The 19,547-nt window shown below is 40.9% G+C and overlaps 1 protein-coding gene across 2 annotated transcripts in view; it reads right to left on the bottom strand.

Moving 5' to 3' along the window:
- PLPP5 (phospholipid phosphatase 5) overlaps positions 1-19,547 on the bottom strand; it is a 135,352-nt gene that overhangs the window by 82,301 nt on the left and 33,504 nt on the right. For both annotated transcript variants that reach the window (XM_069214022.1, XM_069214023.1), the window contains exons 4-6: positions 13,064-13,154; positions 5,754-5,817; positions 383-507 (exon numbers count right to left, since the gene is read on the bottom strand). In XM_069214022.1, the coding sequence (XP_069070123.1) occupies positions 383-507; positions 5,754-5,817; positions 13,064-13,154 (280 nt within the window). The remainder of the gene's footprint in view (positions 1-382; positions 508-5,753; positions 5,818-13,063; positions 13,155-19,547) is intronic.

Below are 19,547 nucleotides of genomic sequence, written 5' to 3'. Positions count from 1 at the left end.
ACCAGACACTATATGTCTACAAAGTGTACAGCAGTTGTATCTACAACACACAAGCTGCAAACCAAATATATATTCACTCCGACTACATGTGTACAACAATCGCAAGCTAGATAAATGCTTTTGGTACTTTGAGATCAAATATTGGTTGCTGGTGCCACTTTCCAAATTTACACTACTTCATCATAATGCAAAATGCTCAGTTAGCCTTAAAACTCCTTATAAAGAAATCTTGAATGACATTTCTACCAGAAAACAGTGGTGTAATTCTGCATAACCAGAACAAGTACTACTGGAAGAAATGGTATGGAGCTATTGCAGTCTGTGAATGGGTCACATATTTATCTTTATGAAAGTATAAGTGAAGAAATTATATAAAACTCACAGGAGGAATGTCCACTTGGAAAGCTCTTTCGACCTTCAATCACTGCTTCAGGATCACCAGTGCAAATCAACTCTGCATTCGAAAGTCCATCAGGGAAGCATCGGTAGAAGAAATCTGGTCGAGGCCTAATTCAAGGACAGACATAAAACACCTGTAAGTGCTGCGTTATATAATTTACAATATAATGTAGACTTCTAACTATAACTATCTCTTGAGAGGTTGTTGGTTCAGATCAGTTCCAAACCAGTCACTCTTTTCCCATCTTTTGCAGTAGATTCTTCCCAACAAACAGTAGCAAATTAGTTAGACCACCTCAATCAGTACATTAAATTGAAGTTACATCTCCTTACTTTCATGCACAGAAAAGCAGAGAGATTCCCTTTTATTGTCTGCCCGCTACTTACTGTTCTACACTAGTATTGAAATTAGACAATTAACCTTTAGTCTACATTGGCCCAAGACATTTATTCATTTATCAGAGGTAACAGGGACAGGTGAGCACTGAAAAGTGTACCTTGGATTCTGAGCATGCAACGCCATCGCCCCTCCCCCCCAAACACTTCCCTCTGGGGAACAATACCTAGAGCTATAGCTTTTTTTCACATAACAATACTTGATAAGACTCCTTCCATATTTCTACTCTCATTCTCTTCAATGGAGAAAATACCTCTAAGTAAAAAGAGCCTGATTAGAAAAACATTTCCTGGTCCTCAAAGGAAAGATTACAGCTTCAAACTGGATTATTCCCCATCGGTGATACTAGTACAGCATAGAAGGCAGGGCCCGAACTCTGCAGAAGATGTTCCTCAAAACCACTTTATGGTCCATGAAGCTCATCAACCAGGCTGCTGGGAGAGCAGGGGTTCAGGGCCATAAGGGGAAGGAGTCACTTCACACATTGAACTATTGAGTGCATCCATCAGAGCCCTGAAATGAAGTGGTCAGGCAGATGCCATGACCTATCTACACAATGCACAAACATTGTGTACCATGAACGTAGCTCCTGCAGTGGAACCAGCCAATCCCAGTCTACAAATTTTGAATGGCAGGTGAGCAACAGTAACATTAGGTGGTCTAGAATGAAGGAATTATGGAAAGATTTTTTGAACATTCTGTGAAGAAATAGAAGGTAATGAATACAGTTATTGAATAACAGATGTCCTGATGTGATTTAAAGTGAGTGTCAGGATGTTTCCAGAGGTACTAAGTTGGGAGCTATAGAAGAATATAAAAATGATGGAGAATAGGTAGGAAGGTTGCACTAAAACGGCTGAACACACGTAAAGAGGTAATTTTATTTCAGTGTGCAATCTCTTAACATCTTTAAAGCTGCAAAATGTCTTATGAAACAGACTTGACAGAAATAATATATCTTCCATATTATAAAATACATGTGTATTTTGACAATACTACTCTTGAATGCACAGATAAACAGGGTGTTTTGAAACAGAGGTTATGAAGATTATAGTAGTTATAAATCCAAATAAATACAAATTAGGAGAAGGCTGCCAATCCTTATGTTACAAACAGATGATCTATACTGTATGAATGAAACTCTTTTCATCTTACTTATGGAAATTATTTAAATAAAATGATAAATTGAGTGTTTGATGCACTATTTTGTGCAGAATTGATTGTTTAGGTTTTTGTTATGTAAAAAAAAAATATTATAGCTAAATATTGTAAATTGATTTTTTAAATCAAAATTCTTGAGTATTTGGATTTGAAATACTAAATTTGAGAAAATATAAATATGCGTTTTGGCTCAGATGAAGTGATAGAACATGGCAAAACACGTGTTGGCCAAAGTTTCAAAAGGTAAAGAAACTAAAATAAAGATTGAATGTTTTTCTTTAATAAGAAACTGAACAACATTTTTGATAGCCCCTTAGAAAGATTGCGTTATGTTTACTATTTTAAGTGTAACTGACTGTAATCCATCGCCAATTATTATTATTTATTTTTTTAAATGCAATGGTAGTCGCAGCATTCCACTGAAGCTTGCCTGCTTCAGAACTCATGTGCATGCTCAGTGGAATGACGCGAAGTCGTTTGCTTCAAATATTTATTTACCAATCCAAGATGGCGGACATCATTTGGCTCAGTTTAAAAAAAATAAAAAATAACCTTTTTCTCATTGTGAATGCACCAATAAAATAAATAAAAAAAATACTGCTGGTGTTTCAGGGATGTTGGGGTTAACAGAGGAGTGGGTGATGGGGAGGAAGGGGAAAACCAGCACACGAAGAAGAGAACACACCAAAAGTAGACATGTGAGGGAGAGCAATGCAGAGCGCAGAGAGCAGTTGGGGGTGGATAAGCACAAGGGTGAGAAACAGCAGCCTTGCGAGAGAGAGAAGCACTTGAATGAGAGCAATAAATAGAAAGGAGAGTAGCACACAAGGGAGATAGTTGGAAAATACAAGAAGTCATGGAGTACTTAAACAAAAAGAAACAAGCGAAAGCACACTAGGAGGAGAAAAGCAACAGACAAGAGAGAAACATTGAGCGTGGAGAAGCACAAAGGAGACAGCCAGAAACACATGCAACCTTACAGAGTTTTCAGAAAAAAGTGGCAGCCTGAAAGGGCGCTATGGAAGGACACAAGTAATTAGTGTATTCTCCAGGCAAGGGCCAAACACAAGATGGAACAAGGCAAATCATTAAATAAGAAGCATGCAAATGAGAGGGACAATAAAGCCAACCAGTGGTAGGCTCGGAGCACACTCTAGGATCTTGGTATGCTGACAGTATATATTTTGCTTGCACAGTCTGGATGGCTCAGTCTAAAATTCTACCCTGCTTCACCTTGGTTTAGTCCCTGCCGTTTGATAAGCTTTTTTTTCCATCTTCCCTCACTTCGGTATCCTCAGCCCATTAATTAGCCTTGCTCTTCAAGGTTTTCATAATCAAAATACTCACACTTGTAATTTTTGCCTACAAAAAACTGCCATGGTCTTCCTTTTTCATAAACTATATTTTCATACCTAACTTAAGTTTTATCATGGCCAAACTGCTTCTAGTCACTCTGCCGATCTTCATAGGCACAAGCCTGATTCCTTCAATTTTCTTTTTATTTTTATCTGGTTTAAATTATGTAAAAATATAAATGGGCCCATTTAGTTCCTGGGGACCCCAGAGCCTGGATAATTTTTAAAACTGGGAGGGAGGACCAGCCCCACCATCCCCCGGCCGTACAGAGGAAAGGGAGGGTGGAGTACAGCCTCCTCCCCTCCCAGAGCCGTTAATGGCCTTTGGGGACCCATCCCCAAGGTCGGGCTACTGCTATGTCCTGGAGTGCCTGGTGGGAGCAATTTTAAAACTCTCACTAAATGAAAGCAAACACCACGTCTGCTCCCAGCGTGCAGAAGCATGTAAAATGCTCCCACCCGCTGTGAAGCGGGCAGGAAAACAAATGAAAAGTTTGCTCCCGCCCACAGAGAGCGGCATGCTTAGCTGCTCCCTGCGGGCAGGAGCAATGCCGGCTCCTGCTGGAGGCGAGGAACCGGCTGGGGCCACAGGGGCATTGCCCCCCCCCAACCCTGCAGCCTCCTTCAAAGAGGAAGTGTTTGCACTGGGTCAGCTCTAGGGCACTCATCTGTTACTGGCCAGGCCCGGGGATGCATTCGCCGGGGCCAATACTAGCCCAAGAAGGGAGGCTGTGTGCCTCCTCCCCATTGATAATGTGGCAGAGGTGTGGGAGGTGGGGTACCTGGAGTCGAAATAAGCACAGGGATGCAGGCCATGCTGCTCCTCTCCCCGAATATTAATTATACAGGCCCTGGGGTGGACTGCGTGCTCCATGCTTCCCTTCCCCTTTTGATTATGTACTGGGTGCCCTGAGTGGTCTTCAAGGACCCACCATTTACTGGACATGCTGTGGTGGATGGGGTCCCCAGAGCCAATATTGGCTTGGGAAGGTGGGGGGGGGGGGGGAATGCGTGACCCCTTTTAAATATGGAGTGAGTGCCCTGGATGGGCTCCAAGGCAATCACCATTTACTGGCCAGGCCCCGGTGCCGGGAGATGGGGGTCCCCGGGGCCAGAAAATGGCCCAGGAAGGGGGCTACTACCCCCGTCCCCATTTACAATAATGCTGGGCACCAGGAGATGGGGTCCCAGGGGCCGAAATACAGCCCTGGCAGGGAGTCTACGTACCCTCTTTCCCTAAAAAAAAAAAAATGTGTCGGGACCTGAGGTATGGGGTCACGGGAGCTGAAATCACCCCAGGGAGGTGGGCTGTGTGCCACAGCACCTCCCAGGCAGGTTGGCTGCCTTTGGGGGTTGGCCGCAGGCACTACATGTGGCCAACTTCCCACCAAAAGCCGTGCTCAGCGTGGTGTTGGAGTCATGCAGGTTTGGCTGCAGGGCCTGGCGATAGGCCCCCCATCTGCGTTAAAATAAAATTTAAAAAAACACATAGAAATTTACTGAAGAAAAAAAACAAATGGGTGTTATAGTTAGGAAATAAAAAAATAAAAAAAATTCAAAAAAAAAACTTAGAAATTCACTAAAAATACCAAAGGTTACAGGGCATTCATAGTTACGTTCAGAACTTATACACACAAAACCACAGAAATTCAACAATTAAAGTTACCTTAGGACACGAGTTATAGTTTCTTGAGACTGAACTGCTGAATTTCTAAGTTTTTGTGTGTGTCAAAAAAATAAACCTAACCTATAACATTCCTGTAACCTTTGTTTTTTTCCAGAGAAACAAAATAACATACATATATATATAAATATAAATTTTACATTGAAAGCGCTAAAGTTTCTTTTAAGTTGCGCTAGTGCCTTTTTGGTGAAACAGTGATATAAAGTAATGTTAGAAAAAAATAATTAAACTAAAGAACTCTCCCAAAGCCTCCCACACGAAGGAACAGTGATGACAGAGTGGACCACAACAGCAATGTATAGAGAAAGCTAGCAAAGAGAAATGTATTTTGAAGTTAACACCACACTAGTTGCTTAACTTCTTCGCATTTACGGAGGCTAACATTTGGGGATGGCAGTTAAAGCACTTTGGACAACACAACAGCTGAGATTCACTCATTGAACGAGTTATATTTTTTCTGACAACCATTCATGAATGCGGCAATAGTCCTACCCCTTAGCTGTATGGAAGCTGATGTGGACAAACCCCAATCTTACGCACAAGTAGCAGATGAAGCTAATTGATTTATCTCTTTCCAAATACAGTGTTCATGTACAGAATAGTTTAAAGATGTATTACCCTCCCCCATTGCTGATTTATTATCTCACGCTAGAAATGTATGTACTTTTGGAATAGATGCCAAGGACTAGCTAAACTGTTACGAAATGTATGGTGGAAAGGAATACTAGTACATGAAAGACAGAATCTTGAATCTTACCTTCCCACGATCAGCTTCACTGTGTTTGTAAACACCCCATTGAGAGCGAGAGCCAAACTGGCAGCTGGGAAGACAAACCGCACATTGAGTCAGACCTGAAAACCACTAGTACCACCCCCCACAGATGCTCAACACCTCAATGACTGAAAGGGTGTCAGTGTTTTGTTCATCCTCCCAAAGACATCTATAGAAGGACAAACCTTGGTTTACTTTTTACATTGCTTTCCGTGCCATCTGCCTAATTGTTTACTTTCCAAGAGAATGATCAGCACTTATTGTGTCCAGGTGACAGTATGAAGGCAAGGGGGAAGCTACAATTATTACATCTGCCCTCATCCATAAACATCAGAGGTCCCCTGCAATACTAGCACAACAATAAAAGAAAGTCAATAAGCTCCTATCTCGGGTCAATGAAAAGACAGTGATATCCTAGATGGATTTTGCCTTCCAAAGAAAATAGATATGAAATTAAAATAGAATAAAATCGTACAGGTAGTTTGTTTTATTTTCTTATTTGACCACTTATAACGTGCAGCCTTGTATAAAAGGTAAACTATACAAAAGAAATATTATGGGGCATAACTGTACAATACACTGTAGCAAGTGCTTGGTAGAATAATAATTTGGTTTGTTTTTTAGTACCACTTCATACCACAACTCAGCCGTTTCTAAGTGTTGTAAATAACTAATGATATTAATACCCAATATAATGGTTCTCCATTTACCAACCCCAAAAGGATAGAAGGCTGAGTCAGCCATACCAGAATTCACACTTGTGACCTAAGAACACAACACTTTCAGCATTGTATGTTTAACTCACTGAACTAGTGACGTTTCATTAACAATAAAAAAAACAAAGCTTTCATGGAAAATTAAGATTATTCAGGGACCTATTACAAACCCTAAAAAAAAGGAGCGTTACATGTACCGACGTTTTTAAAAATTATAGCACCATAAAAGATGCCCGTAAAATTCTTTGACATTTTTGTACGTGTTGTAGTCTACACCTATTCATACACAGGAATGTCATCTGCATGTTATACAAGAGGGTTACCCTGTCCTAAATAGCCGACTGGAGATGAATCTGGAAGCCCGACTTTTATTTTGGCATTGCTGGATGATAATCTAGAGTAGGTACAGAGGCCTGGGCCTGTCCCGGATGTTGCGAGGTCTAGGCCCTGCCCTGTGACCTGATGAGGCACACCAAGTGCACCCACAACAGGAGAACAAGGGCTGAGATGTACATTGAGACTTTCTACCTGAAGTAAACCAAGGTACGATCAAGTGACAAAACTGCCTTTATAAGCCCCAAAGGGGGTGACCATGATAATTTGTAACTGTATCTAATCTGTGCCTCTGCCACTAGACACTATACTACCTAGACATCACCCATCTGCGGAGAGAACACTACAGCATTAGATCATGTAGCACCAGTGATCCAACTCTGTATTACTGGGCATAAATGGACGGTGTAGTACTTAGTTCTGTGCTGTAGTTAAAGTACTTGCTTTTACTAAAGAAATAAGCCTTGGAGCTGGAAGCTGAATTTACTGTGTCTGTCGGTTGATTTAGGAGCTCTGAATGTTTGCTCCCCACACTACCTCCCTGAGAAGCCCTGGAATACCCACTCTCGCTACCCTGAGAGTCAAGTGTAGAAAGGTTGTAACTCACTTAAATAGCAGATTCATAGTAGTACACAATTCAGGACACCAGTTGCAAAAGACCCAGTTAACATGGTTGGGGCCCCCATCACTCCCCCACCCACCCCTGAAAAGGGTTAGACAACTGACAGCAAGCGGCGTGAGATCTGGAGGTTCCAGTTTCAATTCTCTTGAACAGAACAAGAAGTTCCACTTGAGCACAAAATTACCTGCACATTAGAAAGGGAAGGTGGTGGGAGTAGACCTGGGCACTATACAGTTAAGAGATCTGTGTTTGTAGAGAAGTGAGGGGGTCCCTGAAAATATTTTTGTTAGTTGTATTAAGGACCAGTTAGAGTAAGTGGGTGGTAGGGTTGAAACGGTTATGGACTGTGGGGAGGGAATCATGATAACATCCCAGAGAGGGACTGCTCTCTTAACCTGCCCACCTAAGGACCTAGAACATGTGTTGGTCAGTATACAGGGAACAAAACTGGTCTTCAAGTCAACCAAGTGCTGGACGAGGCAGTTCTCTAATTTATCTTTGCGATCAGGTAGACAACAGGAAGATCAATCATTTAGATGACAAGATCCAGTTTATGTTGGCGTGGACATCCCCACCAACCAGGCCCAAATGATAGCATTCTTAGGATTCATTGGTGGTAACAGGAAGTGTATTTCTAGCTATGGAACTGTAACTGCACCCTTTTCAGCCCTGACATTAAAGCAGCAACCTAAGAATGTGAATTGGGCTGCTGAGTTTCAGAAGACATTTGAGAACCTCAAGACATCACTATGTAATGCACCTTTGTTGAAGAGACCAGACTATGGTCAGCCCTTCACTGTATAGGCAGATGTCTCAGATAAAAGAGTTGGACCGGTACTAGGCTCAACTTGATGAGTTGGATTGGTGCTGAGCTCAACTTGATGACAAGGGTAGAGAGCATCCAGTGCCCTTTACCATCTGCATAATGATTTCTAGGGAAAACATTGTCAGTCCAGTGAAAAAGAATACCCTGCAATAGTGTAGGCTTTGAAGAGTTCTGGCTTCAAAGTTTGTGGTCAAGGCAGATTACCAACCTCGTAAACCACTACAATGGTGGGTGGCTATGAAGGTTGAGCAGGTCAAGTTTCTGAGATAGACTATCAGTGCAAGGCCTACATTTCATACAGAAGCACAAACCTGGAATTAATAATGGGACTGTAAATTAACTTTCCTGCTAGTTTTGCCAATTCGACGACCAAACGTCTCTTGGTGGCATAAGGATTGGGGTAGTGAGATCTGAAGTGGGGGGGGTTGCCTTATCTTTCGTGATGAGAATGTGCCCTGCACAGTATATAGGCATGTTTTTCTACAATGGGAGCTCGACTACATGGTACTATGGCACAACTGACTTATTTTGGCCATGGTGTCACGCTAATCTAACTTAAAAAAAATATCAAATGGCAAAATCCTGTAATGTAAAGAATAAAAAGAAAAATAAGGTAGCAATTTTTCTATGTATTTATTTAATAATGCTGCAATTAATTATATCCTACGATCAACTGCATTCACATGGTCTTGGCACACCATGACACTATATAACAGCATTCTAGGCAAGGCAGATATGGGGCACACATTAGGTTTATTATCTTGCATGTTCATACAGAAATATAGTATTGCCAATGTGTTTTCATGGAGCGTTGAGGCGGCATGGTTATCCCTACTAAGAGCAAAACACTCATTTGCCGGGCCAGGGCTGTGGATACCCGTGGTAGAGATGGCGGAGGCATGGCAAGATTAGTGAGGATGGAAATGTTACTTGTATTCCTACTCGTGCATTGCAGAAATCTTCCTGAAGTAATGAATGTAAAACAAATCCGACCCTCTTGTGATGGTCCCTGAACCATTCAAAGTTATATAGTAAAATGCACATTTAAAAGATACAAGAGCTGTCATTTCCATATGCACTTTAAACTTCTACAAGTCTATGCTGGCTAATTTCCTCAAAATTTACTCATAAAACAGCATTGCAGGATACGCTCTTCATATTGTTGTAAGGCTACCGAAGGTGAAATATGTAAACCTGAGTAAAGGAAAAAAATAGTCTGATAGGCATACAATAAAAGAAGCTGAAAACACACACTGTTCTTTTGTGGATCCAACAGCTTCCATATCCCAGCATGCCTTGTGCATGCCTTGTGATATGGGATTGCTTGCCAGCCTCAGTTCTGTTTCAGGGCCATATGCTAATATAGTATTGACTGAAGAACTTCGGGCCACTGAATAGTAGACCAGAGAGGCATCACAGTATATTCACTGATGGTCACGAATGTACAGCAGAGTATCGTATCCCACAAAAAAAAAAAAAAAAAAAAAGTGTCTAGGTATATGCGGCGAAGGACAGATGATTTCTCAAATACGATGTAAGGAGACCTCAAAGAAAGAGGCTGTTAAGTACAGCTTGTCAGACTACTATATCCATTCCAAAGTTTGAATCTAGACAGTAATGTTTACAAAACTATGAATGGACTTCCTAAACTTAAATGGCTCCCTATCCATAACAGACTACAATACAAAATAGGATGTCTCACTCACAAGGCCAGCCAACTCAAAACCCCTACATACCAATGCAGCACTTCTTAATATCTTGGGCAAACAGAAGAGACTAAGCAGCAAGAACTCACTCCTCATAAAACTGCCCGCTTTGAACATGTCCTTAGTATTGAAACTGTTGTTATTTGGTACCACTCCTAGCCTTCAGACTCCCATTCCATCAGAATTACAAAATTATATGATAACCTTCATAAAGTAAAAACTCGCCAGTTCTGCTTTTATCTCAACTAATCTGTTCTAGTTTGCCCAACCTGTTCCCACCCTCTTTTACGGTTACTTTTTCACATCCTTTCAGAATTTGTCTCTTGCAACTGTATTTTCTCCAGTTATCTGTAAAGTATTCTTTACACCTACTCATGCATACAATGCCAACAGACAATCATAAATAAATACAAATTCTGATGTAGCTGCCCTACAAATGTCAAAGATGGGGTCATTTTTCAACCAAACAGCTGTATCCACTTTAGCCCTCATCATAAGAGCTCTGGTTTGCTTGTCAGGGACCTTTTGGCCAATTAGTATGAAAGTGAAATTCAAGAAACTATCCATCAGCAAATAGACTGTTTTGATGTAGGTAGGCCTGAATGAAGTAGAAAACAACGTTTACAAAAGGTTGAATGAATATACTTAAGTCTTTAGTCCAGGTGGAAGTTTTACATTCTTTAAACAAGTTTTAAGGTCCCTCTGCCAGACATGAATGACTACTAAAGAAAGTCCAGCAAGGTGATTGACTGATTTAGGTGAAATTCTGGAACTGTGTTCAGTAATAAAGAAGGATGTGTTCTCATAACTATTCTATTGGATAAAAGTGTTTGTTTTAATTAATTCTCTAAGCCTATTAAATTATACAATTTACCTAGACTATTTAACTGGTGAGGACTTGGATCAAGGTTTAATCAAGTACAATGTTGGAAGTTTAAATATTTGAAGTAAAGAAATTAAGGATGATCTTTAAATTCATCTTAGTCAATGTTGAAACAAATGCTCCTAAATATAGAAGACTCCACCATCTGAATACAGTACAAAAATGTCCTCTTCATAACAAGTTATCCTGCTTTTTGAAAAATGAATTTGCAATCTTATGAAGTTACTTACGATTATAACAGTTTTAAATTATGCACAAATTATACCCAAACTATGAATTTCATGAAAAGTTGACTTACCTATTTAAGATGTGTTTCACTTAATAATGCAAATGGCAATGTGTTTACCCTTGTTTTGAAAATAATTGAATTTGAAATTTAGTTTTGCCCTAGAAGGGTTTTTAAAAATCTAATTAATGTTTTATATCTCTAATGGCATTGATGAAGAGGCAATGATATTACAAATCAGCGTGTCGGCTAAAAATTTATAATTCAGTAATGTGTTTGGAGAATTTAATTAAATCATTTTTTTTCTATCATAAAAATGTGCCTTACAATGTTTACTTTCACATTTAAAATGTTGACTTAAAGCAAAAAAAATAAAATAAAATCTTGACGGTCTGAGGTAAAGAACTCACAAAGTAGATAACAAAACGCTCTTAAGTGTTTTTAAATCCTTTTGCATGAGCAGGGAAAAAAATCAAGTGGCGGTCAAGCAACTGCCAGTACAAAGCATGTTGGGATGTGAAAGCTGCTGGCTCCATAAGGGAACAGCATATGTAGTCGGCTATTTTTGTATTTTTTTCCTCTATTAAAAACTTTATTTTTGTCTTCAGGGATAGCCTTCACAGTAGTGGAGAGCTTCTACTTCAAAGTTATGTTATTACTAAAATTATATAATCAGGAAAAATAGCCAACGTGGACTTCAGAGGCTTCAACTACATATGAGCATGCCAGATCTCACACCCTTTAAGTGTGCATTCTACTGTATGGATCTAAAGTCTTCTGAGATCCTGACATGTAAGTAAGAATATTCTACATTTGCGGCTATCAATGAAGATCCTAGAATGAAGAATAAGACGCATACTATAGCCCAATTCTAGGGCTAAGTCCTATTCTGCTTCACAAGTGTATGGTGTACAAGTGCTCACAACAGTAGAGCATGTGACCTAAGCTCAGTGGCGGACATCAAAAACGAACATCAGGATTGAAAACAAGCGCTCTCACATTCGACGGGCTGGTAAGACTCACAAAGGAGGGTGACCGTTATGAAATGATTGAAGATGTAGTTAAAGTAAGTGAAGTGGGGAAAGGGCAAATCAATTCCATGGGTGTGGATGAGGGCGCAAAAGTAAAAGATTTCCTGCCAACAATCTAACTTGACATTGCATTGGCAGGTTCAAGCATGCACTTGTATCAGAATGTTTATAAGAAAAGAAAGTTCAAGTTTTCCCTTGCACTCAAATCAAAATGTCAAGGCAATTGCAGTACTGATCTATGCCACTCCACATATCACCACCAGATGGAATGACCAGAAATATTGGCTATTAAGAGTGATTAGAAAGCATGAAGGAAAAGCGCCCTGTGTAAGGCTTCAGCACTAAAGAACACAAAATCAGCAAAGAATGAAGCAGAGTTGAACGAGAACATAAAACTGTATGGCAATACAAAAGCTGTGGTTCTGTAGTGCAACTCTTTAGCCAACTCATATGGGTTAGGTATAAACAGACAAACCAACAGATCTCCCCTTTGTATGTATGTGGTATTTGTATAGTACAAACCTAGCTAAAAGGCAGCAGAGCACCTAACCGGGTCAAAGGCAAGCATTCACGATAAGTGATAGAAAAAGTACTGGGGTCTGGGAGCAGAAGTGGACTGTTCCTGCACTGTGATATAATATTCTTCAAAGAGGAGATGTTGTTCCAGAGCCTGGGTGCATAGACAAAAAGATCTTTAACACTTCTTGGCCTCCAGTTTCATGGCTGTAGATGTGCACAGAGCCACAAAAGAAGGCTAGATTGTCTGCAAGGTAAGCAGGAATCTTGGTCAAGATTGTTTTGTAAATGATATGGCCAAAGAAAAATGAATGGGGGGGGGGGGAAACACATGTGCGGGCAGTCATGCTTGCCTTGAGACATCTCAGGGCAAGGCCATAAACAACCTATTGAATCAAGTTGTGTAATTATTTAAAAATGAATATGCTCTACTTACCTAAGCAAGCCTCCTTTGCATCTCCCTTTTCAACTTTGCTGAAAAACTTTATCAGAAGTATGAACACCAAGGGAGAAAAAAACGAAATAACCTATAAAAATAGAACACAGAGATCACTAACAAAATCCTAAATAGTGAGAGAAAACATAAATATAGAAAAAAAGATACACATTTCTCATTCATAAATCCAATAGGAGACTGCTAAGCGATACTGACAAGATTGCTGCAGTGTAGCAGTGCCCTGTCCCCACCAGTAGATGGCAGAAACAGCACAGTGGCTGCGATCCTTGATGTGACGCTAGATTTGTGTATCAACCCCATAAACTCTTACCCATCTTAGTCCTCCAATCCCCACTTAAAACGGTGCATGAAATGAAGTCCACAATGGCCGGGTTGGAGGGGGGGGAGCGGGGTGGTATAAGTTAGAGTGAGGCAATATTAGGCCTACCTAGAAGGCCAGTGAGGAGAAAGTCTTCTTTCTGCAAAGAAAGGGCACCAATAGAGGCTGCAGGCAGGCATTGCAATCCCCTGGATCTGGAGGTTGATTTATCAGTCCCCATGAGCAGTGGATAGATTGTCCCCAAAGGAGGAGAGTGTGTGGAGTATACCAGGGGGATCCTTTTCCCTGTTCTTCCTCAAGGGGATCATTGGGTGGGGGTGCTAGGTAGGCGTGGAAATCTCTAAGGTGCGGTGTAGAGAATGGGGTGTGTGGTGCATTTCAGAAAACCTCCTAGGTGGGCATCAAAAGCAGGCCCCAAATCTGCTGACAGGCCTCACAAGGAAGCCAGCCTGTAGGCTGCTTAATTTGAGGCAGTGGTTGCCGGTGAGGGCCACCCGCACTTATTTTTGGGTAACAGCAATTAATTTTTCTGCATCAGATAATTCTAGAGAGCAAGGGGGGGGGGGGGAGGAACATACAAATCAGAAAGAGAAAGACAGAAAAAGTCACAGTGAGAAAGAACGAAATGGCAAGAGTAAGATAAGGGAGTAGGGACTATATGGTGACAGATTTTTAACACTACCAGCCTTGGTATTCAGCGTTTCAAAGTTTAATTGCACTGGCTGCAGACTTCTGAGCAGACCACTGGGCACCGGCATGCTTACTTTTACAAATTAAGCACTGTCTGTCTGTCTGTCTGTAGGCATACAATGGAACCAGCCACAAGATAGCATTGGAGTTCTGGAGTTTCCTCAAATGGGCTCGGTAAGGAGCTGTTGTCTTGACAGGGCAAAGAATAGCGCAGGAGTCCTAATTATAAAATGATGATCCTCTGGTGCGAAACAGGTGTGCATGCATTGGAAAATAAAGCTTGCAGAGTCCTGCTACCTATTTTAAACTCCCCACTGTCTCCTGTCCTGGTGGACCAGTACAATGAATTTAGGAGGTACCTTGAAGGAGACAGTAATCAAAGGTGATATGAAAGATCTTTCTCGATGAGGGTTCCATAATAGAGTGGAGAACAAAAATGGATACACCACCTTACAGGGGACCCACTGGGCCAGAGTGTTGGAGGACTCTGCTATGGGCATACATGTCTCGGAACTTGAGCAAAGGGAGTAAAAGCCAACTCATAAGTTAAATGACAGTAAAAACAGAGACCAGTACCGAAATCGGAGTATTATATGGTTCCTGAGGAACCTCAGGAAAGCCACAGAGAAGTGAAACTCTTAAGTTAAAGATACTTAGTGTTCGCTATTCTCCACCGAACTGATATTTCTTTGTGCTTTCCCTCAAACTCATTCTTTTCTCTGAACTATAGGTTGTTCGTGCTGGACCCGAGTCTCGCTCAAATGATGGCAGAGGCTCACCTCTTTGAGGTTTGCAGGAAGTTTATCAAAGGATTCAAACTGCTGTGATTCTTATGGAAGTAACCCCTGTGATGTGACAAGACTGGGCAACCTCAGTTGGAAAGCCCCTAACTTCCACACAAAGAGGTCCCTCCAACAAAGAATTTAGAAAGACTTGTTGATGCTCCTCTTTATTCATGAAACACAAAGAGAATTAAACTTAACCGTACATGGCGAGAAGTATTACGAGTGTCCAGCACCAAAAACGGGCGGTGTAGAGATCTTGCTTGGTTCTGACTTTCTGTTTGAGGATAGGATGCAAAAAAGTGCAAAGGTCAGTTTCTTTTGGTGAAGGGTTCCTCTAGAAGCAAGGTTTAGCCCAAACATAGTTGATATCTGGGGCTGCAGCTTGAGCAACTAGATAAAACGAGGGACCAATGGCTAGAAACCCAAAGTAAACTGAATATGGGCTTTAAAGCAAGTAATAAGCAAGGACCACTTGTAGATGTTACAGAAAAATATCAACCAGGAGAGATGAGGTAAACCTTCTTCTCTAAGGTATGACTTTTACACATGCATTGATTAAGCTTTTTGCAGAACAGCGGGCTGAGATGGGTGTTGGGGAAGAAATCTTAATGACTTCCAGGGCCAGTCACTCTGCTAAAACTGTACAGCTACTGGTTTACCAAAGCTGAGGAAAAAGCCTGGATTGGGCGGGCAATGGCACGCACCTTTAGGATGAGCGGGTGAGAGGAGATAAGAGAGTCCACTAGAAATAATTTTGCAGGAAATTATAATGCAGGGGTGTCAAAAGTCACTCTGTTAGATGGCTTTAAATTGACAAGATGAGTTTTGATGCCAAGGGGAGCAAAAAGTTAAGAAGTATGACAAAGAAACAACTTAAATCACAAGTAACAAAGTTAGAATAGAAACTGTGAGACACCGAGGAGGATAAGAAGCAAACAACATTGCAGATAAAAAGTTTAGAGTTAAAGGTGCTTCTCACAGATTACTTTGAAAATAAGCCAAGATCCCTGAAACAAAGACACTAGGAAATAGCTGAGCTGGCATCTTTGATACCTACTGCCAGACTCTGATAGCAGGGGCAAGAGTGAAAGATATATAAGGTCTAAGGTGGGATTTCATCTCCCTACTGATGGTGAAGGTATAGCGGATAGCTTAAGGCTCTATTATGTCTCTGTTAGGCTTTCTTGAGACATAAAACTGTCGGGTGGATGGAATAAAATAGGCTACATTCTGAAGCACTTATTAGAGCAGGCAATCAAGAAAATGCAAGTAGATTAAGGCCATTAAGGAGAATTGTTTTAAAGTCCGAGTTTATACACAATTAAAATATATGTTACCTACTCAAAAGTGTTCATCAGACTTTCAGTTTGCCACTAACCACGGTACACGCATTAACTGCCCTCATTGTTAAAGAGGGGAAAAAGCATAATGAATTTAGTGCATAGAGACCAACCTCACTTTTAAATGCTGAAGCAAAGATTCGAACAAAATCCATGGCAAATAGGTAATTTTATCAACAACTTCAAAATATGTATGGAGATGGAAGGACGATAATATCTGGAAAATCTTGAATCAGTTGCATCCTGTGTAAAATGTGTACTTTTATCTATTGATGCTGAAAATGCATTAGACAGGGCAGAATGGCCGTTCTTGTGGCAAAAGTTTCAAAAATATGACATTGGCTACTGATTTTTGTTTTTGACTGAGGCACTTCACACATTCACTTTACAAAAAGGTATCCTGCCACCCTCTCTTCTGTGCCTTATCTTTGTCGTCCTCCCCCCAAGAGAAGTCTTTGTACGTATTTTTTTTAAAATATATTTTATTGGTATTTGACATAAGTACACGAACCAACTATAAAACCCTGGGTGATTCAACCATTAGAGTATATATCCAACAGTGCACTTATGGTACATGCATCAAAGACAGGTAATATTTGAAATATATGTCCATGGAATGTTATTATGTCCTACCGCCCATCCACCACCCCCGGCCTCTGCTCACCCAGTTATTCACTGTATCAAAGTACCGAAGCACACGTGTTCCTGGCATGAATCCGTGTTTCATGGTCAGCAGTCTAATCTTGCTCCTGCTCCCCATTCTCGTTTTATCCTAAAGATGTAATGGATGAGTCAGGGGAGTCCGATTCTGAAATGCAGGGTCGTTTCTCGTTTTGCTAGAATCAATGCTAGGTCTATGTATTTTGTCATAACCTTGAGGGGTTTGGGGCGGGGAAAGTCTCCCAACAGAGCTACCAGAGGTGAAGCAGGTATTCTTCTGTCTCTCACATTGGAGATGTTTTAGAAACACTCCCTCCCAATAGTCTCTAAGTTGTGGGCATGCCCATAGCATATGTAGTAATCCCGCCTCCTGCTCATCACATCGGGGACACCCATTATTTTCCTTGTCGAACATCTTGGATATTTTTTTGTGAGGCGAGATATGCCCTATGGAACACGTAGAAATTAATCAATTTGAAGCGCGCTTTTCTGGAGACTGTGTATACATGTGACATGATTCTAGCCCATTGACTCTCAGCTATGGATGCACCAATTTTCCCTTCCCACGCTAGTCCCAATGCGTCCAATGGGAGCATTGTGTCCTTCCTTAAAGCCCTATATATAGTGGAAGTCTTTGTAATTATTTGATGGACCCTCACACACACTATAGGTGTCATGCTTCAGGTGCCACTCTGGTCCTTAAAACCAGTGTGGGCTCAACCACATCTCAAGGAGCACTTTAGATATTCTTCCTAGTTCAGACAAGGATTTCAAACACTAAAAATACCTAGTGGACAACCCGGTTTCGCTTTATTGTGGGTGCCCCTCTTATGGTTAAAACTATTAGTTGGGTGTATTTTAGGAGAGGGTTACTTCCGCAATACCCTAATACTGTGTTACAGCATTAGGGTATTTGGGTAAAAACCCTTCCCAATGTTTTTCTCTTTTATCTACTATCCAGAAATGTATGGCTTCAGACCTTCCCAAATATTATAAAAAAATATACTTAACTGTAGGTACCATCTGTCTCGGTTATGCTAGTCCTGGCACCACATTTAACCTTGTTGTCTCACGGTTACTGCTAGGTAAGCAGTCTGAAAGTATTGCACAAAAGGGACCACCCGTCTGAGGGGTGGAGAATGGTAATGTGTCTGTGAATGTTTGCCAATGGGGAAGGTAAGGAGGCAGGATTGGCTATATTCTGATTTAACATAAACCTTAATCTTTTCTTGTTAGAATGAACAATCAATAAAGCAATAGCAAAAAATTCCCCAAACTGAAGAAACAAGAGCGTATGAAATGGCATGCATTGCAACACCATAGGCAGAATCCAGCATGAAGAACATTGACTGAATTTTAATACGAGAAGCATTACTCCGAATCTGGAAACTTTCCACTGTGTCTTCGTTTTAAAAATGTGAATTATGTGTACTCAGATATGTGTCCATAATGCAATGTGCAATACCAAAATGAATAAAAAGCTAAGAAATCCACAAATCGTTTTAACCAACGCTGAACTGAAGGTTTAAAACTCAACTGCTACCTTAACCCTAGCCACAAGCTGAAGTCTGACACTATTTGCTCAAATCTAGGCATAGGGTCACTATACTTAATGCTGACCCTACACCTAATCTTAGCCAAGTGCCCTGACCCCACAAATAAAATTCCAAGCCCAGAAACTAAGCCTAGCATTAACCTTGGTTTTACATTTTAGCAGTATTGTTAAAAATGACTTAAATGCTTGTAGCCTAAAATATATCAAAATTCAGGTATTTCAAATTTAGACTTTGGGATCTGTGCTTTAACCATGTTTGATCTATTAAATGTACCTGTGCAGCAACGGCACTGACACTACCTTTTGCTTCCATGTGAAAAAAAGACAGCAAAAACATCTACTGCCACAATATCTGTGATACCTTATATCTCCTGACAAAAATAGTGGCCTATTTTAAATTGCTAAATCCAGCCAAATGTATTTCTCACCTATTAGAGGGCTCAGCTAATTTAATATACTAACTCTAACCCCTGTGTATTTAGGGACGAATGCTTGATAGGGGTGTATGAATATTTCAAAGTATTTGTAAGGTGTACTGAAGTATGGTAGATAACATGGGAGGAATGGTTTCAGTCTATGTTTTTCAAACTGCTTTCATAAGTTACTGTTTTTCTTTGTAAGCAACGTTTTCCTAAACCCACTTATTCCCCATCGCCTTTGCCTCCATATGAATCTATCCTGATAGTCATTGAAAGTTGCATCTCGCACACTCCTGGATCACAAAGGTGAGGTAAATGTGTTGCCTTACAACACACATGAGCACTGGGAGGTCCTGAGGAGCACAGATGCTTCTGCACACCTCGGCTGAAGCATATGGAAGGCAGTGGTTAACAAATGCGGAAGTGTTCAAAGGACGCTGTAGAGGATGCATAAGGTCCAGTCAGACATCCAAGACCAGCCTTCTCTTTATGCCTGGGCTCAGGACTCCTGCTTACCTACTCACGCAATGTATTGCCATCTTTGCAAACGTATTAGCGGGACTACTGTATATGTTATCCATCATGACACTCACTTTGCTTCCTCTCTTAGAGAGCTCTGTGGCCGCCAACTGCCCGCCAACTGGGGGTTAGTGGTAGAGCTTATTAAAAAAAAACAAGATAAATAAAATAAGGGA

The sequence above is a fragment of the Pleurodeles waltl genome, chromosome 11 (assembly GCF_031143425.1).
Source record: "Pleurodeles waltl isolate 20211129_DDA chromosome 11, aPleWal1.hap1.20221129, whole genome shotgun sequence".
NCBI lineage: Eukaryota > Metazoa > Chordata > Amphibia > Caudata > Salamandridae > Pleurodeles > Pleurodeles waltl.
This window is presented reverse-complemented; position numbering and strand designations above follow the sequence as displayed.